This window comes from Boleophthalmus pectinirostris, unplaced genomic scaffold (assembly GCF_026225935.1).
Source record: "Boleophthalmus pectinirostris isolate CB_2022bp ecotype Guang Dong unplaced genomic scaffold, ASM2622593v1 HiC_scaffold_23, whole genome shotgun sequence".
Classification (NCBI taxonomy): Eukaryota; Metazoa; Chordata; class Actinopteri; order Gobiiformes; family Gobiidae; genus Boleophthalmus; species Boleophthalmus pectinirostris.
This window is the reverse complement of record NW_026571207.1, coordinates 34392004-34417352: the sequence shown is the minus strand read 5'-3', so window position 1 is coordinate 34417352 and position 25349 is coordinate 34392004. Positions and strand designations below refer to the sequence as shown.

The following is a 25349-nucleotide window of genomic DNA, read 5'->3' as shown; positions in this document are numbered from 1 at the left end:
TTTAAATTCTCTCCAGCGACTAGGTCAGGAATCAGAATACACTAGACGGTTTGCAAGAACCCTGGAAGTTGTAGACCGCGCATCGGCCAATCAGCGAAGAGCTGTGAAGCCATGACGTCAAACTCAAGCGTCTGTCTGGGTCCATTTTGTGGAACAGCACAACAGTAAACAAAGGGGTCGAGATGGATGGAGATGAAGATGAAATGAGATGTAGACGAGATCGAGGAATTAAAGCCGGAACAAAGAGAATATTTGGTGAATTTCATCAAGGTGAAAGACGTTATTGCCCTTCTTCCTACGGGATTTGTTGCTGACGCATCAAGCTACCTCAGACTGACACAAGAATGGACAATGTTACGCGCTCTTTGCACTATTTTATTTATACCAGGGGTTTCAGACTCGCGGCCCTGGGGCCAACTGCAGCCCTCGGAAGGATTTTTGCGGCCCTCCACTTAATTCCAAAGAATAATGTCAGTGCGGCCCACGGTAGATGTACGCACAATCCCACCCCCCTGCTGCGGGCGTAGTTAGGTTTCATCCAGCAAGGAGTAGGCAAAAGAAGAAGAGTAGACGTATTAGTTTAAACTTACATTCTGAATACATTTTCATGTTCTGAACTGTTATTAAAGATTAAGAAAGTGTGTTGCATGTTGTTCTCTCTCTCTCTCTCTCTCTTTTTTTTCATGCAAACTCTATTTATCAAATACTCAATGTGGCCCAGCCTCTCTCAGACTTTATCTAATGTGGCCCCCAGGTAATTTGAGTTTGAGACCCCTGATTTATACCAACCATCGCAACCCGGGTGTATCCCAGTTTTGAAATGTGAAAATCTGGTCACCCTAATCTAACTGTACCCCATCTAAGACTTGCACTCTTTTCTTGCGACTGCTAAAATGTGTTGTTCTCTGGCATTTTCGTTTGGTTAAAGTCGCTCACTAGAGGAAAAACCGTTGGAGACCCCTGCTCTAGAGATTGTCAGCTCTGTGCAAAATCACAAAATCATCAAAAGACAAGGCAACGTCCTGAATAAAAGCAGATTTTTACTGAGCGTGCAAACACCCCACAGTGAGCACAATGAAAACGCCTGAACATTGTGATAGAGAAGTCAAATCAGGCCTTACTTGAGCACGTGCGTGGAGCCGTTGATCTGCGTCGTCGTGCACTGCGGGGTCCCCAAAATGGACGGCCTTCTGTACCTCTTCCTCCCGCAGCACAGGATGATGAGGAACGCACGGCGAAAAGACTTATTCAGGAAGGCGTAGAGAATGGGGTTCAACATGGAGTTTATATACCCCAACCAGAGACAGGCCGCCCACAGCTGCTCCGGGACTGTATACCCGATGAAGGGGTCCACCACGTTTGTCACGAAAAATGGCGCCCAGCATAAACAGAAACAGCCCATAATGATGCACAGAGTCTTAGCGGCTTTCGTCTCAGTCCTCATTCGGTGGTTTCGTTGGTGGTCGGCGGAGTCCACGGCGAGGCTGGCTCCCCCGGCTCTCTGGAGCATGGAGATCTGGAGCGCGTGGGCCCTGGCGGTGACGTAGATCCTCTGATAGGCCAGGACCATGAGGACCAGGGGGATGTAGAAGGCCACCACAGAGCAGGTCAGAGCGTAAGGTTTGTTCACCATGAAGACGCAGGAGGTGGAGTTGGAGCCCTCGCTGTGTCTGCGCTCCTCGATCTGGAGAAGAGAGAGAAGAGGCAAGAAATATGAAAAAGTAGAATGGATTTTTTTGGACTGTAAGTGTCACTTTTTTCATGGTTTGGGTGTTTCCTGCGACTTATATATTAAAATGTTCACACTGATAGTAGCGAGAGGTTCTAGTCTTGTGTGTGAGTATCTGCTGCTCCTGTTCCTCCTGTACCACTGTCACTTCACTCTACTGCACATGTCTCCTGCAGAAAGAGCCTCTGTCCTGTCTGTATCATGTCAGTCGATCGCACCGATTACTTCTGCACCACTGAACAATTTAACATTTAAATAAACTTATTAAGACGACTGAGAAAACTGAACACAAATGCCCCCAAAAAGAAAATCGCATTTTGCAGATTTCAAGTTGCAAGTCGTGAAATCTGCAGCTGAAAACGATAATCGAGCAGCAGAAAGAAAGTCTGGAGTGAGAGAGAAACTTGTGACACCGGGAGGATGTAACATGAAACTTTCCTGAAGTCACTGGATGGATGGACAAAGTCTGGACTTCAGTGACACCGAAACCATCCTGTCAGGATTCAGAAAGACCCGAATAATTCTAACTGGAACTGATGCTGAGTCTGACAACAGCGACACAGAAGAGGAAGTGGCGCTCTGTTTACCTCCGGAGGTCGAGGCCGAGTTGTTCAGAAGTGACACCGAGGATGAAGAATTGAATGGATTTAGTGATTTGGAGTGAGATGGAGAGAGTTTGGTAAAACTTGTTCTGTTCTGTTGTTTATGTTATAGTTTATCTGAAGAACTGTTCATATGTGACGTTAACAGTCTGTTGTTCTCTCTTCTATTATTACTAGAACTTGACTTTCAACAGGAAATGTCGCTTCCTGGTCTCTGATTTTATAAAATAAAATTCCCCCAAAAAGTGCGCTTTATAGTCCTGTGTGACATACAGTATATGTTTTTTTCTTTTTTATTACCCATTTTTTGGCTGGTGCGACTTACACTCCAGAGCGACTTATAATCCAAAAAATACACGATAATGGTATGAAGTAATTATCGTATGTAAGTAGTTTTATTGATTTTATTGAATGTAGTTTCCTCATGTTTGAGTAACTCTGCTTTATTCGTTTGTCTACATCTCTGAAGCTTAAAATAGTCTGCATAAAGTAGAAGTGGTAGTTAGCAGCTCCCTTTTACCTTTTATTTAGTTTGGTAGAGTTTGGTAATTGGTATTAGCACATCACAAGGTGGGACAGAATGTTTTCAGATTTAGAGAAAATGCATAAAATAAGCCCTTCAAGGTTCTGTCTTGGGGATGGTTTGAGAACAGTACAGTAGAAGCTCAGATAAAAAGACTGACTATGTCCTCCATGTTTCTGGAGGAGGAGATCTGACACAGGACAAGTGCTTCATCTCGGTTTACTTTAGTCATACAATTAGATAAGATACATTCATTGAAAATAGGACAGAAAAAACAAGAATACAACTTTAAAGCTACAATATATAACATTTTGTCTAAAACAGAGTCAAACAAACAAACTGGATGTTTTTATTGCAGTGAAAAACAGAAAAACATGTGTCCTTACTCTGAGCGAGCTTTTATCTCAACAAAATAGACTTGTTTGGCCCGGAGGAGGGCCTCCTGCCTGTTTCCATGGAAATGCTCCTTTGACTGTAATCTTCCAGTGTATGGTATAAAACTGATCTATCTCCACAGACAATGTTTGTGTGTGCATGTATGATGATGATGTACAGGCTTCCCACTGACAATGGTTTTTCACTGACAACATTTCAAAACTTTTCCATGACTTTTTCATGACCTAAAGTGCATTTTCCATGTCTTTACTGCACCTACATGTGTAGAATTTATTAGACTTTTAGGGCTAAATATGAAATGTGAACTCTTTCCACTCACCTTATGGTTTGGTTTTATAGTTTTTGAACATTCAAAATCCTGTCAGTGCATTTATTGTCGTCTCTTTTATACAAAAGGTGCAGACGTTCAGAAATAATCAGAATAACCTCATGAGAACTTAACAGAACGCTGGAGTTGCACGAAAGAGATAAAAAAATTCCATGACTTTTCCAGGCCTGGAAAGTGACATTTTCAGTTTCCATGACTTTCCCAGGATTTCCATAACTGTGGGAACCCTGGACTTATGATGGGTTTAATTTTGTATTTCCATGGAAGCATACAGGCGACGTTCCACCTCTAGAAAGTTATACACTATCACTTGTAGATAAGATAAACATTTATTTGCTTTAGTTCTGTGCTTAAGTATAGAATTTAGGCATCTGCACTTTACTTAAGTACATTTGAATACTTTTTACTTTTACTTCACTTTAATTGAGAGCACGTATCTACGTTCTACTCCACTGCATTTTTGAACAGCATTGAAAAGTAGAAGTATTTTTTATTTTTTGTGTGAGATGCTGAAAAGCCTGAGGGTTTATTTATAACATGCTCATAGTTTGAGGAAACAGAAATATACAAATAAACAGCTTGGAAGACACGATTGATTCAATCTGCATCAAAATCAACACATTTGAAGCTTTATTAGATCTGTAAATCTGTACAAACTACTTTTACTTTTTGCTCTCTGAGTACATTTTTAAACAGGTACTTTAATACTTTTACTCGAGTGTTTTTTGTTCCTTTTTTGCTGCTTTTGATCATTTTTTTGCTCCTGTATCTGTACTTTTACTTAAGTAACAAAATTGAGTACTTCTTCCACAACTGTTTATTTGTACCACACTGGGGAAATTACAGTGTTGAAACGTAAAGTTCAAGAACAGCAGGAGAGTAAAAGCACACAATCAAAATAAATAAGGAGTAAAGGTAGGGTGACCATATTTCCATTTGTGAAAACCCGGACACCTTACACCTTTCGCGGTCTCGCCGTTTCATGGATTTTCTTTTTCTGTTTTTTTTTTTTTTACACATGGGTGGGTCAGGACTAAACCAGGTCTAAACCAGGACTAATCTTGGACTTAAGAGAGAGAACCCCGAGCAGTTTCTCCACAAAGCGCGACCAGGGAATTGCTGCGTTTACCTCCGTGAGGTGCGGAACTGAGCAAGTCCTTTCTCCTGTGGTCACCTCCGAGCCCACCCCGACAGTGAGTCCTGTTTCAGTTCTGGTTTAGTCCTAGTTCAGTCCTGGAATCAGTCCTGGGTTAGTCCTGGTTTAGTCTTAGTTCAGTCCATGGCGTAGGCAGCGCAAAAGTTTGATATAATCTCGGGTTAACGGGCGGGTGCAGTATTGTACTGGGGGTCTCCAAAAAAGGACCCGTGCAGGACTCTGCGCTGTAGGCTCCATTACGGAATAAAAGAATCTTTGGTTCATTACATAAAGAAGGAGGAAAATAACAAAAGGACGACAGCAGCAATAAGTTTTAAGAAGGAGGTAAAAAGTACCTGTCCTGTCTGAAAAAAGTGTATAAAGTTTGTGTTGAGGGGTTTTACAGCCTTAAAACAGATATAATAATTGTAAAATATAAAGTTGACTACTTCGTAACACCTGCGATAAACCAGCTGTACTCTCTGTACCAGAGTGGTCTGTGTAACCAGACCACTGTACTCTCACTTCAAAACCTGTGCACATGGCCTCTCACTTGTCTCGACCGAGCCGGAAAATGGAGAATGTTCTTGTACAAGTCATTGTTAAATGTGCATTTGCATTTCGGCATGTTGGAGACTGACTGTTTGTGTCTCGCTCCTTCTGAGTCACAGACGCTACGAGAGACGCTCAGTTTAATGCCCCTAATGAACAGTAATGGAAACCTGGACATTTGCATCACTTTATAAAAAAAAAAAAAAAATGGACGCCCAGGACAGGACTAGAGGTAAGATCTTAAGACCGAGCCCAAGCCCGACCCGGGTCGGGTCGGGTCTAAAATGTCAATCATTACTTCGGGTCGGGTCGGGCTCGGGCTTCAAATAAATATATGTTTATAAAATGTATGCTAAAACGATGTGTGGATACTAAACTAAGGAATACTTGTTATAAAATAAATAATATGGATAAAACAGAGAAGTAATGTAATTGCTATTTAACTACTAAACAGGATCCGCAGAGCCAGAGCTCTGCGCACGTGAACGCCCCCTCTTCATTTAATAATCTTCCCCTCCGCAAGTCTGCATCTATTTTGACCTGGTGTCCCCAATATGGAGGAGCAAGAAGTTAAACTAAAGGCAGGAGAACTGAAAAGACAAACACGCACCGGTAAGAGTGAGGTGTGGAAAAGCTTCAAATTGATTGTTGAAAATGCTACAGAAACTTGCGTTGGCTTCGCTGAATGTCGTCAATGTGGCGCTTTGCTTTCATACGAGAGCAAAAAGACTGGCACCTCGACGCTGAGCACTGCTCCTCCTCCCGAGTCCTCACAAATAATATATGACATTTCGGGTTTGCTTCGGGCTCGGGCCTGCAAATCAAGTTAATTGGTCGGGCTCGGGCCGGGTCGGGTTTTAATACCCGCGGGCCGGGTCGGGTTTTAATACCCGCGGGCCGGGTCGGGTTTTAATACCCGCGGGCCGGGTCGGGTTTTAATACCCGCGGGCCGGGTCGGGTCGGGCTGGATTTTTTAGGCCCGATCTCACCTCTAGACAGGACGCAAAATACGGACATGTCCGGGGGAAAATGGGGATGTTTGGTCACCCTAAGTAAAGGACTTAAAAATGGACAAAAACTAACTATGTCATCAGAGTAAGGCTAAAGGGCTACAACATGTACATGAGTGTGTCTGACTGTGTTTGTGTACATGCAGCATAAAAACTAGAATTACACTGCACGCCCAAACCCTGGGGACTCAGTAATAGAGGACCTTGAACTCCCTGTGTTGTTTAGCTGCTACTTCCTACTAATTTCATCACCACCACAGACATCCAGACCTCCTCCTCATCCCCCCGCTCTCTGCCCTCTCCTCCTCGGCCCGAGTGCACCATCCTGGGGGAGAGGAGCGCTGTAACATCCATATTAACCCAGGCCCTGACCCTTTATATTCTCCTCATATCTGAGATGTGTGGGGCCTGACAGAAGAGATCGATACTGCGCTCCCCTGAGTCCACGGAGCGCCACTTTGAGAATGAACACTGAAAAAGAGATCCATCTAAAGACGGGCTCACGCTGAGGGACCTGTGGGCTTTATTACAGCAACAGAGATGTACTGTAAAGAGATAAAGTGGCTCTAAAGATAGCAGTCCTCACTTTTTGCTCTTCTGAGACAAAATAAAATAAAAATCTTTAGATGTTTTTTTGTGCAAATATGGAGCTGGTGTAAGTTCAGCCTGGACGATTTAACTTGGCACCCATCCATCTCTGCTTCTCATCCTCTCATCATCTCCCTCACTCTCCTCATCCTTTTATCATCCTCTTCATCCTCTCAACAGCTCATTCACTCTCCTCATCAACTCATCGTCCTCTTCTCTCCTCATCCGTTCATTGTCCTCTTCAACTTCATCTTCTCATTTCTTCTTCCTCTCATCGTCCCTTTCACTTTCCTCATCCTCTCATCATCCCCTTCACTCTCTTCTTCATCTCATCAAGCCTTTCGCTCTCTTCATCCTCTGATCTCTTCTTCAGCTCATCGTCCCCTCTCTCTCCTCATCCTCTCATTCTCCTCATCCGCCCATCTCTTCTTCATGTCATTGTCCCTTTCACTCTCCTCTTTCTCTCATCATCCTCTTCACTCTCCTTACCCTCTCATCGTCCGATTCACTCTTCTCATCCTCTCATCATCCTCTCTTCTCCTCATCCGTTCATAGTCCCCTTCAACAACTTCATCCTCTCATGTCTTCTTCCTCTCATCATCCCCTTCACTCTCCTCATCCTGTCATCATCCCCTTCACTCTCTTTTTCATCTCATCGTGCCTTTTACTCTTTTCATCCTCTGTTCTCTTCTTCACCTCATTGTCCCCTTCGCTCTCCTCATCCTCTCATTGTCCTCATCACCTCATCGTGCCCGTCACTCTCCTCATCCACTCATCTCTTCTTCTTTTCATTGTCCTTTTCATTCTCTCCTTCCTCCCATCATCCTCTTCGTTTTCCTCATCCTCTCATCGTCCCCTTCACTCTCCTCATCCTCTCATCGTCCTCTTCTCTCCTCATCCGTTCATTGTCCTCTTCAACAACGTCATCCTCCCATCTCTTCTTCCTCTCACCGTCCCTTTCATTCTCCTCATCGTCCACTTCACTCTCTTTTTCATCTCATCATCCCCTTCACTTTCCTCATCCTCTCATCTCTTCTTCACCTCATTGTCCCCTTCTCATCCTCTCATTGTCCTCATCACCTCATCGTGCCTGTCACTCTCCTCATCCTCTCATCATCCTCTTCACTCTACTCATCCTCTCATCCTACCCTTCTCATCGTCCTCTTCTCTCCTCATCCTCTCATCATCCTCTTCACTCTCGTCATTGTCTCATTGTCCTCTTCACCCTCTTCATCCTCTCATCTCTTCTTAATCTCATCATCCCCTTCACTCTCCTCATCCTCTCATCATCCCCTCACTCTCCTCATCCTCTCATCATCTCCTTTCCCCCCACCTATTCCTCTTCTCTCCTCATCTTCTCATTATCCCCTTCATTCTCCTCATCCTCTCATCGTCCCCTTCACTCTCCTCATCCTTCATCTTCACTTCTAGGAAAAAAAATATATTATACGTACACAATACTCTTTTTGTTCTTGTGAGGCAAAATAAAAATGCTTTTTGGGGGTAAATATGAGGATGGATGGGCCTCCAGCTGGTGTCAGGAGGGACGTTCTGATAGGCAGTAGATTGAGTATTCGTTGAGTGCTGACAATTCCCACGTCAAAGCTGAAGCATAAATCACTAAAAATGAGACAGAAGTTAAAAAGTCCAGGTGGAATTCCCCCAGAAAGACCTATTAAAGTTAATATATTACACAAAATTGACTAAAATGAGCTTTTAGCCGTGTTATAATGTTGTTACGTCCTCAAAAACAGACCTGGAGTTGTGTTTTGATTCATTCACACGTGTTTGAGTAACTCTTTATTATTAGTCTGTCTATTTCTCCAAAGCTCAAAGAGGGAACATTATAACATGGAATTTTGCATAAAAACTCCTCTTTAAGGTTATATTTACACAGTATCACTGTATCGGAAACGATTTGCGTCCAGACACATCGTTTCTGTGTCTGCAGGTCTTCCCTATGCACACAGCTTTGAGCATATTTGTTTACATTTTACAGCAACAAAACGTAAAACCACATGGTTAATTTGTATAAACTAAGAGCTCAAAAGAACTACTCACTATTGTGCACAATCCGTGTATCATTTGTTAATTTGTTTTAACAATTTGTTTTTTCAGTTTTCGATTTTGTGTTTAAATGAATAATGGAAAAAACAGATAACGACCATTTCCTGTCTACGTGACTTAAACTGAGATGCCGGACTGAACCAGGACTAAACTGGTCTCAGTCCTGGTCTCAGTCCTGGTCTCAATCCTGGTCCTGGTCTAGTCCCAGTCTCAGTCCTGGTTTAGACCTGCTTCAGTCTGGTTTAGTCCGGCATCGCAGTTTAAGTCATGTAAACCGGAAAGGGTTGTTTTCCATTATTCAATTAGACACAAAATTGAAAACTGAAAAAACAAATCGTTATCCATTTTTTCATTTTTGTTTTGGAGACAAATAAAGAAAAAAAAAAGTTGTTTATTCGTTGAATTATTTTTGGTTTTATTTTGAAAAATGAATGACACGGATTGTACGCTGATGTGGTTCAGCTTCTGTCGGACTAAAGGACACGACTCAGTGGAATATGAGTGTTCTTTCTGTGACAGAGCGGTGTTCTGCTGATGGTGAGTCTGTTCTGTGCTTTTGTCGCGTTGGAGATGTTTATCACATTTTGGTGGTGAATTTTCTTCGCGGAGCATAGACCTACATCAGAGTATCAGTGTTTTCAGGCGTCCACACAGTGCCAGATCAGATCTGTACTCAGATGAATTTGTGGGAGCTGGACTGGAGGCACCAGATCATTCTAGTCAGATTAGTGTGGACGAACACGGCACCCACAACGAAAACGACTCGAATACGAACTAGTGTAGAGTTTGCAGTTTATAATAAAATAAAATAGTTCAATTCTTATGAGACTTAGAAAAAAAAAAACAAAAAAAAAAACTCGCTGTTGTGTTGATGAGAGCGGCCATTGTCACTGTCACAGGCTTCCATCTGCTTCGGCGCCTCTCTGTGTTATAAATAATGCATCTAAACTGCACGTCCTGATTGACCAGTATTTCCATGTTAGAGGTTAAATGAAAACAAAACACAAAATGAGCCAAAACCAGGGACTCATTAAAATGAAATAAAAGCCCCATGGCACACTCATGGCTGTCAGTGGCGCAAATTTATAAAGAAAATATTGACACAGCATCCCGGTTCTGAACAAAAATAACCACAAACAAAGCCTCCCTCGCCGACGCTAACCTCTTGCCCCTTATTGGCCGATGAGTGGACGCGGGGAGAACTTCCGAGCGCTCTGATTGGTCGGTTCAGTTTGGCAGCTCAGATGGACAGATCCGGTGTGATTCTCAGTGGAGTTAATTAGCCCCGTTACCTGGCATTCGCGGTCTGATCGGGGGTGTTTAAGCTGTCTGAGAGGTCAAAGGTCAAATGAGAGGGTAAACATGAAAAGACTTTGATGGTTTATTTTTAATTAAGGCCTGTAAGAAGAAGTGCGGTGATGTTGTCAAAGCAGCAGTTACTGTAGAAGCTGCTGGTATCACAAGTTTACTGAGTGTTAATTAGAACAAGGATAGTTTATGTTCAGCAGAATATAGAAGGTTATAAAACACGACATGGAAAAAGAAGACAGATAATCCAGAGGGGACGTTTGACTATGAGGCAGTAGGCTACAGTATTAATGCTCACAAGTGTCAGGTTTGAATTATATATAAGACATTTAAAGGTCCCATCTCATGTAAAATAACTCTTTTCACATTGTATCTTCTGCACATAAACAAGCACAATTTGGGTTTTGGAACATCCATTACACAATAGTTCTGAAATCTTACTGATTTCTTGGAGACAGTCACAGACCAGGAACTATGAAAGTCCGACTATTGTTCATCCCCCCGCCCGTCCTGAGAAAGCACAGGCTCCGCCCTCCAAACGTGACGTAGGCTGTGAGTGAGCCGCCCTTCCTCCGCCCATCTCAGGGAGGGAGGGGGAGACAGAAGGAATAATTGAGCAAACTTGAATCTGATAATAATCTTAGATCAAATGAGGTGGTCATAATCTGTACAGGCGACCACTAAACATCAGTGGTCGTAATGACTGAGGTGTAATCGCCATTTTGTTCTCGTGCAGAAGCATTGAAGAAAACTCACTAGAATAAAATGATGCTCTAAGTCTGTTGTTAGTATCAATGTAATATCGTAGGACCATGTAACGTTTGTCAAACTAAAACAGGTAGAACAAGACAGATGACATGCTTATTGAAATTATATGTCGGATAATCTTCAAAAATAAACGCTGCAGTTTGCTTTTACTTCTCTTCAGCGGTTTACTAGTAGTAAACTTACAGATCCAGGATCGCCATCACTGGACCCTGGTATCGTGAGAACAGCATTCTTTTCCAAAGTGTCCCTTCTGCTTTGTTGTTAATCCAGTTTTAAAATACCGGTAGTTCTTGAAGCAGTCTTGAAGCCGCACCACCCGCGGCGCATGCAAACACACACGGAGCAGACAGCGACCGCACTGCGAAAAACACCCACAGACACACTCATCACTCCACGCCGACGAGGAACGGAACGGAGGAACGAACCGAAAAAAGCGAGCGCAATGTGCCACTTCTAGACACAACTGAACAACTGAGTCACTGTGAACACGCCGACAATCCGTTGGTCCCAGACAGCACCCTCCCTACACGCCACAACTGAACAAAGCCCAGAGTCACCGTGAACAACACAAACAAACAAAACCACTCACCCATCACACTGTTGTGTTTCCTTTAAAGTCCAGTGCGAAAATAGACCATTCTATGACAGTGCGCCTTATAATCTAGAGCACCTAATAGTGCAGAAAATATGGTAAATTTAATTCTGAATAATCATTTTCATTTCAAATTAAGTGTTTTAATTTTTATTCAGAATTCAATTATTTTTATTCGGAATTAAAGATCTCATGTAAACGTGGCAAGAGAGTATTTTTTCTTGGTCGCTATCGTTCATAAAAAGTAAAAAAATAAAAATAAAAATCATTGTTTGTGCTCGTTCAAATTGCAATTTCAATTTCATTCGGTTACGTCATGGATGATCTCATATGTTTATTTACAATTACAAAACATCAGACTAAACATCCACAGATCCTAAAAACATAATTCAGATCTTCCATCTTGTTTCGAATAAAAACTACAGCCACACCGTCTCACAACAGCTGAATCCTCCTGTATTGTATTAAACATGTAGTCATTGTTTTCACTGTTTAGAAACCGAATACTCTTTTGTCTGATCCTTTTGTAAGCCCCCGAAAGCATCGCAGTTGAGCAGAGTGGTGTGTTCGGTGTCAGCGGCCTGCCTCTGTCTCGTTGATGACATGTCGAGGCAGTTACCGCAGAAAAACATGAAAAAGTCCACTCTTTGTAAATGCTGCATTCACGACTGCATTCGTGTGGGAAATAATTGTTTTCTGTGATGGATAAAAGGGTTTTGGAGTGGCCACAGCTCAAACTCTATTCAAGTCGATTGTGTTTTATTGTATTGATATTATTATGCGGACCACTTCAAGTACAGTGAGTAAAATCAGCTTCGGCTTTAGGGCTATTGACCGTTTTGACACACTTCATGTGTTCAATTTCATCAATTTGGCTGTTTTTATTTTTGCTCGCTGTGGTGTGTCAGAAGCAGAGAGAAGTGAAGTAAAGGAGCGTGACGTCACTCATAGCTTTCAGCTCCAGTCAAATGAAGCTCATTGAGACTAGCAGTTATACAAGTAGATTTGGAGCCGAGTTCCGTATCGGGACCAGGAATTGATTTACAGACACAATGGCAAAATAAAAGCACCAGGACACCACGTACTAGAATGGAAGACAGGTAGCAGAAGAAGAAAATAATACAGCGTAACAGGAGGACATGGGGGAGGAGAAAAAAAAAAGAGGACAGCCCCCAGACCATGCTCCTTAACTGGGGCATAGTATGGAACCAGCACACACACACACACACACACACACACACACACACACACACACACATACACACGCAAAAAAAAAAAAAAAAAAACACCTCGACATCAGCACATAATCAAAACACAGTATAGACATAATTAGTGTTGTCCTGATCTGATCACGTGATCGAAAATCTGAAAATCTGAGTCGGTCATGTGACGGCCAACTCCATCTGGACTCGGGCGTTATGTTCCGATCAGGTATCAGATAAATAATATACATATATAACACACAGCGCACACACAGTTTTTTTTTTTTTTTTTAACTGAGGTGCAGCATTTGCTCAGGGACGTCGACCCCAACACCTGCTGTACTGGAGACGCACTCGCACTGGGACTTTATGTACATGTGCCTGTGAGTGTGTGTGTGCGTGTGTGTGTGCGTGTGCGTGTGTGTGCGTGCATGTGTGTGCGTGTGTGTGAGCGCGTGTGTGCGTGTGTGTATGTGCGTGCGTGTGTGCGTATGTGTGTGTGTGTGTGCGTGTGTGTGTGTGCGTGTGTGTGTGTGCGTGTGTGTGTGTGCGTGTATGTGTGTGTGTGTGCGCATGTGTGCTTGTGTGTGTGCTTGTGTGTTGCTTGTGTGTGCGCGTGTGTGTGCGTGCGTGTGTGTGTGTGTGTGCGTGTGTGTGTCCGTGTGCGTGCGTATGTATGCGTGTATGTGTGTGTGTTGTGCGTGTGTGTATGTGCGTGTGTGTGTATATGTATATGTGTGTGCGTGCGCGCGTGTGTGTGTGTGCGTGTGCCTGTGTGTGTGTGTGTATATGTGTGTGTGTGTGTGTAGTTCTCACCAGGTGGTCGATGCCGATGCTGTTCCAGCCCTGCATGATGGGCAGGAAGGAGATGAAGGTGGGGATGGACCAGCAGCCCCCGATCATCAGAGCCACTCGCATCGGAGTCATCTTGTTCCTGTAGACCAGCGGCTGGCAGCAGATCGCATAGTACCTGAACACAACACATAATGTATTTATCAAACTGTACCTGAACACAACACATAATGTATTTATCAAACTGTACCTGAACACAACACATAACGTATTTATCAAACTGTACCTGAACACAACACATAATGTATTTATCAAACTGTACCTGAACACACAACACATAATGTATTTATCAAACTGTACCTGAACACAACACATAATGTATTTATCAAACTGTACCTGAACACACCACATAATGTATTTATCAAACTGTACCTGAACACAACACATAATGTATTTATCAAACTGTACCTGAACACAACACATAATGTATTTATCAAACTGTACCTGCACACAACACATAATGTATTTATCAAACTGTAAACACACTAAGTATTTATCAAACTGTAACACAAACACATAAGTATATTGTAGCCACAGCTGTCCTGGGGCAGACTGACAGAAGTGAGGCTGTCAGTCTGCACCATCAGCCCCTTTCATACTTTAGACAAGGTAGACGAAGTGTCTTGCCTCAGGACACAATGACAGAAGTTGGATAAGTGCGTCCCGCTGGTTTCGTTGTACCTCTCCGTCTGTCTCGGTGTTGTTTTCTTGTTTTGTTGTGACACTTTAAAGCAGCAGCTGTTCCTCCGTCTCTCCATCACTGAGCCCATCTCCTCTGACACTCTCTCCTTATCGCGCTGTTGTTTTCTGCTAAACTGCTGCTCGGCCTCGCCATCTCTCTCCATCTCTCCCTCTCTCTCCCCTTCCCTGTCCTCCTCTATCTCTCTCTCCTCTCCTCCTCTCTCCATCTCTCTCCTCCTTCTCCTCATCTCCCCATCTCTCTCTCTCTCTTCTAGTCCTCCTCTCTCCATTTCTCTCCTCTTACTCCTCCTCCTCTCTCCAGCTCGATCTCCTTCTCCTCTGTTCATTTCTCTCCTCCTCTCTCTCTCCTCCTCTCTCCATCTCTCTCTCCTCCTCCTCCTCTCTCATCCTCCTCTCTCTGTCTCTCTCTCCTCCTCCTTCTCTCTCCATCTCTCTCCTCCTCTCTCATCCTCCTCTCTCTGTCTCTCTCTGTCTCTCTCCTCCACCTCTCTCCATTTCTCTCTCTCTCTCTTTCCAAGACAAGTTCCAGTCAGTGTCAGAATAAAGTGGGGTGACTAGATTTTCAGAATAAAATGGGTTGGTAATAATAAAATTGTAAAACAAGTGTGTAATTAAAGTAAATTGTTATGCACTCTGCACTAATGTATCTAGTCCTGGTCTAGTCCTGGTCTAGTCCGGGTCTAGTCCGGGTCTAGTATGGGTTTAGTCTTGGTTTAGTCCTGGTTTAGTCCTGGTCTAGTCCTGGTCTAGTCCCTAGTATTTCTATTGACATCCTCCACTGTACCAGCACATTATTAAAGTTTATACAGTTGGTTAATAAAAAATGTAATTCAACAATGTGTATGGTTCAGTCTGTTTAATTTTACATTTACTACAAATCGAGTCAGTACTGGTAAAAAATAAAAGTTTGTAGTAAACAGTGTAACAGTTGGTGTTGAAGGCACCAAAAGGTGTTAAGTTTTGTGAACTAGTTATGTTGTGTTGAAAAAGAAGAAAACTATTATTTACAAACTACTTCAACCTTTAGCTTTAGGGTATGTACTATTTCAATAAAGACAAAACTGACCTTTATAGTACTTATGCTTTTAGCGTATGCACTGCTCAAAAACAGCATTTTTTTGTACTTTTTTTTTTTTTTTTATGTAATCAGTTTCATAAATGTTCCTAACTTGTTGGGTTTCATACCATACTGTGAAATATTCTAGACAAACAAAGTAATGGGGCAAGGTCAAGCAGAAGTAAACAGCAAGGCCAAAAATTCAAGTTAATGCATCTGATATAAAAATGTATTGAACAGATACATATGTACTCTAGTTTATGAAACTGTTGACCTTTTTTCTGTACCATTTTTGGTTCTAAAGTTCCATATGTTTTAAACAGACCATGTATGAAACATGGAACAAAAATTATTTCCCAAATTTCAAAGACCTGCAAATCATGTCAATAAATGGATGTATTTCATCATATCTTGTGTTATTCCATCTTTGAACTGTTGATGAAGGCACATGATTTTTCAAAAAAAAATGTATTTAAAATGATACAAATTTGCTTGGAAGGACTGACATATTTTAGAGAAATACTTTCCTTTCATTTTGAAGTAATATTAAAGAATTCGGAAGAAAAAAGATGACAAATTATGTAAAATCATGCACCTTCTACTTGCTTGCACAATTTTCCCTCCGTTACCATGACCTTTCTTCATAAAAAATCTCATTAGTCAAAAAGTAAGAGGTTTTTCTACCTAATCTTGTACCATATGGTAGAAAACTATATGAAGCAAATATTCAAACCAGTTTGTTAAGGATATGTAAGTGAGAACCAAGAGTTATCACTGTTTGGATTTATTGCCCAAAAAGTGCTGCATATTTCATTTCCTCTGTTACCGACATGAGTTTTTAAATTTTTTGTCAACAACTTGAAAGAATATCCCAGGTTTAACTTGACCCTGTTGGAGTGTAACTCTTTCCTACATTCTGATACTTTACTTATTTCAATAGTTCCTCTAGTTTCTGAATAAGAGACATTTGAATGTCAAAAATCTGCCCCTGTTTCCCTCCATTACCACTTGACCGGGCCCAATAACATCTCCTAAAATTACACAATGCACCTCTAAAATGAACCTGTTTTTCACATTTTTAAAACAGTAAAAATCTTTTCTATCTACACTTTGTCCCTCACAGTGACTCTCCTGACCCCAGACCTCCTGCACATGTCCTGGACCTGCTCGATAAACGACATCACAAATAAATAAAAGTGAAAGAAAACGTCAGCGCACACATGTGTACCTCAGTTCAAAGACACCGGGGCCCATTGGAAACGCTCGGGTGGTGCAGAGCTTTGCCACTCAACCATGAAGCGTCTGGTTCTAATCTGCCCCGCTGGAGTTTGTGTATTTAAAGTATGCAGCGGTTGAAGCTGGTACATGCAGTACTGAGCAGGAATGTCACTCAAACTCGTACAATAATCACTTTTGAAGGACAACATTTTGCTACTGCTAAAAGTAAAAGTTGACATCGCTTCAGTAACCTTATATGTTTTTGTAAAGACGCAGTGTGGAACTTTTCTGGTGGAGGGTCTGCTGTCTGTTTGTCTTACTCTGTGGAGATGTTATTGCTTCACCTGGAATGTTTCACAGCTGTCCTGTCTTAAAAACATGAAAAACAGGACTGGTTCATTTTGCAGTGGTCCAAACATACACTGTATATATATAAATGGACATAGCCACCACATTCCAAACAGGAAGTGAGCATGGGCGCGCTTCTGGCTCCACTGACTCTGGCTCCAGTTGATTTTATCTAAAAAAAAAAAAGGCCTTGTTTAGTGAGCCTCAGAGCAAATTTTTGCCGTCACAATAAAGCAAACAGCACCTTGCATGCTAACTGTGCACTTCCTGATTCTGTGACAATAAAACACTTCATAATTAAATGTACACATTACACAACTGATTTTATTTTGACCTCAAGAGCTTTTTATACGAAATATCTGCACCTGTTTAGTCATGGGTAAGTCCTTGTTTAGACCTGGTTCAGACCTGGTTTAGACCTCATACAAGATTGGGCCCACAGGAATGAGAAAAGATGAGGTTTAAGTCCTGGTTCAGACCTGGCTAAGTCCTGGTTTATTCCTGGTTAAGTCCTGGTTTAGACTTGATTCAAACCTGGTTCAGTCCTGGTTTAGGCCTGATATGAGACTGGGTTCACAAGAACAATAAAAGATGAGATTTAAGTCCTGGTTTAGACGTGGCTAAGTCCTGGTTTAGTCCTGGTTAAGTCCTGGTTTTGACTTGATTCAGATCTGGTTCAGACCTGGTTTAGTCCTTGTTTAGTCCTTGTTTAGACCTGGTTCAGACCTGGTTTAAACCTGGTTAAGTCCTGGTTTAGACCTGGTTCAGACCTGGTTTTAGACCTGATGTGAGATTTGGGTCCATGAGAATGAGGAAAGATGAGATTTAAATCATGGTTCAGACCTGGTTTGGGCCTGGTTATATCCTGGTCTAGTCTTGGTTAAGTCTTTGTTTAGACCAAGTTGAGACCTGGTTCAGATCTGGTTCAGATTTGGTTCAGACCTGATACAAGATTGGATCCACAAGAAAAGATGAAATTGTTACATAATTCCTAATATGTGGGTCTGGTCAAGCAGAAGTAAACAACAAGGCCAAAAATTCAAGTTAATGCATCTGATATAAAAATGTATTGAACAGATACATATGTACTCTAGTTTATGAAACTGTTGACCTTTTTTCTGGACCATTTTTGGTTCTAAAGTTCCATATGTTTTAAACAGACCATGTATGAAACATGGAACAAAAATTATTTCCCAAATTTCAAAGACCTGAAAATCATGTCAATAAATGGATGTATTTCATCATATCTTGTGTTATTCCATCTTTGAACTGTTGATAAAGGTACATGATTTAAAAAAAATGTATTTAAAATGATAAAAATTTGCTTGGAAGGACTGACATATTTTATAGAAATAGTTTCCTTTCATTTTGAAGTAATATTAAAGTATTCGGGAAAAAAAAAGTTGACAAATGATGTAAAATCCTGCACCTTCTACTTGTTTGCACAATTTTCCCTCCGTTACTTTTCCCTCTGTTACCATGACCTTTCTTCATAAAAAATCTCATGAGTCAAAAAGTCAGAGGTTTTTCAACCTAATCTTGTACCATATGGTAGAAAACTATATGAAGCAAATATTCAAACCAGTTTGTTAAGGATATGGAAGTGAGAACCAAGAGTTATCACTGTTTGGATTTATTGCCCAAAAAGTGCTGCATATTTCATTCCCTCCGTTACCGACATGAGTTTTTAAATTTTTTGTCAACAACTTGAAAGAATATCACAGGTTTAACTTGACCCTGTTGGAGTGTAACTCTTTCCTACATTCTGATACTTTACTTATTTCAATAGTTCCTCTAGTTTCTGAATAAGAGACATTTGAATGTCAAAAATCTGCCCCTGTTTCCCTCCGTTACTGCTTGACCAGACCCATGTACATTTCATGGTTCAGTTTCCAATTCTGACCTCACAATTTTTGATTTTTTAATTTATTTAATTTCATATTTTTGTTTCCATTCAAGTACTGCTTTGTGGAACTGTAAGAGACGTAACTCACCAACACGTGACCATTTTTTCAGAGAGAGAGGAGACAGTTTTTCAATGTTAAGTCAACTGGAACCAGAGATGATGGATGTGGAAGTGTCCCCACGCTCATTTCCCGTTTGGAACATCACAGATCGTGGGTTAACTATGTCCACTTATAAATCCAGGGTCTGGGGTCAATAAATAAATAATGTAACAGAGCAGCTCCCATGTGAGTGTCCACCTGCAGCCTCCAGGGTCACTATTCCAGGAAAGTGAATGGAGAAAAAGCCCTTGACCTTTCTCTGATGCCCGAGCTGCAGACGGAGCTCTAAATTACTGATGCCCCTCAAATGCCAGGCGCCCAACCCCAGTAATGAGCTGGCACCACAAAGGAGAGGGTGCCCACCGCGACCGGCCACAGCTGTACCACTTGTGTTTGTGGAGGGAGGATTTTAAAGATGATTTTCAAACTGTGAAAGGAGGAAGTTTAAAGTCCAAAATCAGGCAAAATGGACTCTTGTGAGATTTAAGTTAGTGTGACCAAACGTCTGTTTTTCCCTGGACATGTCCGTATTTTGTGTCCTGTCCTGGGCGTCTGGGTTTTTTTTTATAAAGTGATGCAAATGTCCAGGTTTTCAGTACCGTTCATTGGGGGCATTAAACTGAGCGTCTCTCTTAGTTCTCTGTGACTCAGAAGGAGCAAGACACAAACAGTCGGTCAGTCTGCAACATACCAAAGCACAAATGCACATTTAACGATGACTTGGACAAGAAATTCTCAGTTTTCCATCCTGGTCGGGACAAGTGTGAGTCCATGTACACAGGTTGTGAGGTGAGAGTACAGTGTTCCCTCGTTTATCACGGGGGTTATGTTCTAAAAATAACCCACGATAGGTGAAATCTGCGAAGTATCAACTTTATATTTTACAATTATTCTATCTGTTTTAAGTCTGTAAAACCCCTCAGCACAAACTTTATACACTTTTCTCAGACAGGACAGGTGCAACACTTTTTACTTCCTTCTTAAAACTTATTGCTGCTGTCGTCCTTGTGTTATTTTCCTCCTTCTTTATGTAACGAACTTAAGATTCATTTATTCTGTAATGGAGCCTACAGCGCAGAGTCCCGCACGGGTCCATTTTTGGAGACACGCAGTCCAACACCGCACCTGCGCAGTACAGGACCACACCTGCCCGTTAACCCGAGATTATATCAAACTTTTGCACTGCCTACGACACGAACTGAAATAAAACTAAACCAGGACTAACCCAGGACTGATTCCAGGACTGAAGAGGAGGACTAATCCCCCCCTTCCCTAAGGTGTCCGGGTTTTCAGAAACGAAAATATGGTCGCCCTAATTTAAGTCTTGTTCTAATGTTGTTACCTCATCAAAAATAGACCTGGACTTGTGTTTTGTTTCTTTATTTTTGTCTGTTTTTTGTTAATGTTTGAGTAACCCTTTAACAATTGGTCAGTGTACATCTCCAAATGCCCCGTTCCACCTTGTGATGTCACGACGCGGTAGTTTTCAAGTTTACCTATAGTTCAGTAGAGATGAGCAATTCCAGAACTGAAATCTTTCAAAATAGAGTTTCAAAACACAGTGGAGCACTTCCTGTATTACCACATGACATCACAAGGTGGAACAGAGTGTTTTCTGCACCTGATCATGCACAGAACCATATCAAAGACTCTGGAAACAGCTTAACAGTCGTCCATCCTCCTCTTGTTGGCCACGTTTACATGATGTTTTTTAATTCCGAATGAACTGTTCTGAATTAAATAGTTCGGAATTAAAATATTTTAATTTTTTTTTTTTTTTTTTTGAAGAAGAATAATAAATGTTTACATGATCCAGGAATAAATGAATTTGGCTTTAAAATCAGAATAACCCGATTTATTTCTCACCTGGCGAGAAAATAAATGAAAATACATTTTTGGGTCTGATTGACCCGCCCCAATAATCAAGTCTATAGATTAAATAGTGTTAGACCTGGGTTAGACCTGGTTTAGACCTTGGTTAGACCTAGTTTACAATTGGTTTGGACTTGTTTTAGTCTGAGTTAAACCTATTTTAGTCCCATGTTAGACCTGGTTTAGACTTGTTTCAGTCCAAGGTTAGACTGTATTTGTCCTTGGTTAGACCTGGTGAAGACCTGGTTAAGTCCTGGTTTAGACCTGGATAAGTCATTTTTTTAGACCTGGTTAAGACCTGGTTAAGTCCTGACTTACATTTGGTTTAGTATTGTTTAAGTCCTGGCTTAGTACTGCCTTAGTCCAGGTTTAGTCCTGGTTTTGTCTTGGCTTAGACTTAGTTTAGTCCTGTTTAAGTCCTGGTTAAATCCTGGTTTAGTCCTGATTAAGTCCTGGTTTAGTCCTGGTTTGGTCCTGGTTTGGTCCTGGTTTAGTCCTGCTTTAGTCCTGGTTTAGTCCTGGTTTGGTCCTGGTTTGGTCCTGGTTTGGTCCTGCTTTAGTCCTGGTTTGGTCCTGCTTTAGTCCTGGTTTGGTCCTGGTTTAGTCCTGGTTTAGTCCTGGTTTAGTCCTGGTTTGGTCCTGGTTTAATCCTGGTTTGGTCCTGGTTTAGTCCTGGTTTAATCCTGGTTTAGTCCTGGTTTAGTCCTGGTTTAGTCCTGCTTTAGTCCTGGTTTAGTCCTGGTTTAATCCTGGTTTAATCCTGGTTTAGTCCTGGTTTAGTCCTGCTTTAGTCCTGGTTTAGTCCTGGTTTAGTCCTGATTAAGTCCTGGTTTAGTCCTGGTTTAGTCCTGGTTTAGTCCTGGTTTAGTCCTGGTTTAGTCCTGATTAAGTCCTGGTTTAGTCCTGATTAGTCCTGGTTTAGTCCTGCTTTAGTCCTGGTTTAGTCCTGGTTTAGTCCTGGTTTTAGTCCTGGTTAGTCCTGGTTTAGTCCTGGTTTGGTCCTGGTTTGGTCCTGGTTTAGTCCTGGTTTAGTCCTGCTTTAGTCCTGCTTTAGTCCTGGTTTAGTCCTGGTTTAGTCCTGGTTTAGTCCTGCTTTAGTCCTGGTTTAGTCCTGGTTTGGTCCTGGTTTAGTCCTGGTTTGGTCCTGGTTTAGTCCTGGTTTAGTCCTGGTTTAGTCCTGGTTTAGTCCTGCTTTAGTCCTGGTTTAGTCCTGGTTTGGTCCTGTTTAGTCCTGGTTTAGTCCTGCTTTAGTCCTGGTTTAGTCCTGGTTTAGGTCCTGGTTTAGTCCTGCTTTAGTCCTGGTTTAGTCCTGTTTAGTCCTGGTTTAGTCCTGTTTTAGTCCTGGTTTAGTCCTGGTTTAGTCCTGTTAGTCCTGATTAAGTCCTGGTTTAGTCCTGGTTGGTCCTGGTTTGGTCCTGTTTCCTGTTTAGTCCTGTTAGTTTCCTGCTTTAGTCCTGTTTAGTCCTGCTTTAGTCCTGGTTTAGTCCTGCTTTAGTCCTGGTTTGGTCCTGGTTTATTCCTGGTTTAGTCCTGGTTCGGTCCTGGTTTAGTCCAGGTATAGAGCTGCTCTTCTAGTGTATTTCATCAGGAGTTCAGAGCAGGTGCTGTGGTCTCCTGCTGGGCTCAGTTTGTTCTCTCCAGGCTCCCGTAGAACAGTCGTCCCTCTCCACATGAAACCATCAAATCACCCAGAACATGCAGAGGCATCGTTATGACAACCAGCACCAGACCGGACCGATTATAGACATTATCCTGGAGGATTTACAGCGTCATGCCCGACTTTGCAACCATCATTTAAAGCTGCACTGTGTCACTTTTCTGGTGGAGAGTCTGTCTGATGCTTTTCTCCATGGAGACGTTATTGTTTTGTCTGGAATGTTTCACAGTATGGCATTAAACCTTTCTATCTTCATGGAGACCAAACCAGACCAAGTTACAAGTCAGATCTATCCAGTGTTGGGGAGTAACAGATTACATGTACTGGAGTTATGTAATCAGAGTACACATTATGAGTAACTGTATTCAGTTACAGTTACTGTTTCAGTGAGTGGTAGTTGGATTACAGTTACTTTGTTGAAATAAATGGATTACATGGCGGTATTTTCCTGTTGTTTTTTTTTTTTGTTTGTTTTTTTCCCTTCTTCTTTTTTCGGTAATTCCACTCATTGCTGGACACTAAACCAGGTCTAAACCAGGTCTAAACCAGGTCTAAACCAGGTCCAAAACCAGGTCTAAACCAGGTCTAAAACCAGGTCTAAACCAGGTCCAAACCAGGTCTAAACCAGGTCTAAACCAGGTCTAAACCAGGTCTAAACCAGGTCTAAACCAGGTCTAAACCAGGTCCAAAACCAGGTCTAAACCAGGTCTAAACCAGGTTTAAACCAGGTCTAAAACCAGGTCTAAACCAGGTCTAAACCAGGTCCAAACCAGGTCTAAACCAGGTCTAAACCAGGTCTAAACCAGGTCTAAAACCAGGTCTAAACCAGGTCCAAACCAGGTCTAAAACCAGGTCTAAACCAGGTCTAAACCAGGTCTAAACCAGGTCTAAACCAGGTCTAAACCAGGTCTAAAACCAGGTCTAAACCAGGTCTAAACCACCAGGTCTAAACCAGTCTAAAACAAGGTCTAAACCAGGTCTAAACCAGGTCTAAACCAGGTCTAAAACCAGGTCTAAACCAGGGTCTAAAACCAGGTCTAAACCAGGTCTAAACCAGGTCTAAACCAGGTCTAAACCAAGTCCAAACCAAGTCCAAACCAGGTCTAAACCAGGTCTAAACCAGGACTAAACCAGGATTTAACAGGACTAAATCCTGCTGTGTGGACGTGTCTCCTCATCTTCTTTGGTGAAGTAAAGACTGGACTTTTTATTGTCTTTTAGCAAAAAAAACACCCCTTGTCTTTTCTGCTCTACAGCAAACCAAGTAATCCAAAGTATTCAGATTACATTACTCACTTAAAGTAATTTAATGGATTAAGTTACAAACTACATTTTGGGGTATGTAATCTGTAATCTGTAGGGGATTACATTTTAAAAGTAACACTCCCAACACTAGATCTATGGAGAGGCGACCCCGTTCAAATCAAGTCTAAACCAGGTCTAGTCCAGGTCTAAAATACCTTCTTCAAAGTTTCATAAGTGCAGGATCTTTTGTATTTTGCTCCTACATAAGTACTGCACTAGACTGTACAAAAATACTCCAAATCCTGAATATCAAATCATTTTATTTCAGTTCTTTTGAAATGCCGGAATCGTGTAAACAATCAACAATTCAGATTCCAAATGTGTGCAGTGTTCTTCATAAACACTCCTGATTTTAAATATAGACCTCTCCTCCGCACTGCTCCTCTGCACTGCTCTCCTCTCCCTTTCTCTTCCTCTCTTATTCCCTCGTTCTTTCTAAGTGGAGTAGGCTCATTGGTTAGAGCTGGGGTCCACAACCTCAGGGCCGGGGACTGGTACCGGGCCATGGGTCGTTTGGTACCGGGCCACGAAAGTGCAAACCCCCCTCCCATATGCAGTGTGGACCACGTCTCTAAACCAGGACTAAAACCAGAACTAAAACAAGGACTAAACCAGGACCAAACCAGAACTAAAACCAGGACTAAACCAGGACCAAACCAGAACTAAAACAAGGACTAAAACCAGGACCAAACCAGAACTAAAACCAGGACTAAAACCAAGACTAAAACGAGGACTAAAACATGGACTAAAACCAGAACTAAAACAAGGACTAAAACAAGGACTAAAACCAGGACTAAAACAAGGACTAAAACAAGGACTAAAACCAGGACTAAAACAAGGACTAAAACAAGGACTAAAACCAGGACTAAAACAAGGACTAAAACAAGGACCAAACCAGAACTAAAACAAGGACTAAAACCAGAACTAAAACCAGAACTAAAACCAAGACTAAAACCAGGACCAAACCAGAACTAAAACCAAGACTAAAACCAGGACTAAACCAGAACCCCCAGGACCAAACCAGAACTAAAACCAGAACTAAAACCAGAACTAAAACCAAGACTAAAAACAGAACTAAAACCAGGACTAAACCAAGACTAAACCAGGACTAAAACCAGGACTAAAACCAGGATCAAATCAGGACGACCTATTCAGAATGCATCATGGGAGAGGATACGTGTCTCCTCTGCCTGAAGTGTCGTGCTGTACGCCTTTGGAGACCTCCACAGCCGCGACTCATTTTCAAACTTTTTTGCCAACAATGGCCAATACAGAGAATGTGACACACAAAGATCAGAGCAAGTACCAACGTGCAAATGTATCGCTCCAGAGTGAGTCAAGATTGAAGGTGTGTACCTCTGTTCCCCGGGCTCAGATGAGCTGCAGCGGAGTGTTAGGTGCCTTGGTCTGAGAAGCACTTTCTCCGGGAAGAACCAAGTGCGCAGAGGACGGACGCTCAGATCAACATACAACCAACCAAACTGGATTCACGCTTGTGTCCAGATGCTTTGCAGGATCGGACTGGCCCGGTC

At 42.0% G+C, this 25349-nt stretch overlaps 1 protein-coding gene across 1 annotated transcript in view; it reads right to left on the bottom strand.

The window, feature by feature from the left end:
• Window positions 1-25349, bottom strand: part of htr4 (5-hydroxytryptamine receptor 4) — a 262431-nt gene that overhangs the window by 100305 nt on the left and 136777 nt on the right. The window contains exons 4-5 of the mRNA XM_055158857.1: window positions 13617-13770; window positions 1122-1684 (exon numbers count right to left, since the gene is read on the bottom strand). Of these exons, the coding sequence (XP_055014832.1) occupies window positions 1122-1684; window positions 13617-13770 (717 nt within the window). The remainder of the gene's footprint in view (window positions 1-1121; window positions 1685-13616; window positions 13771-25349) is intronic.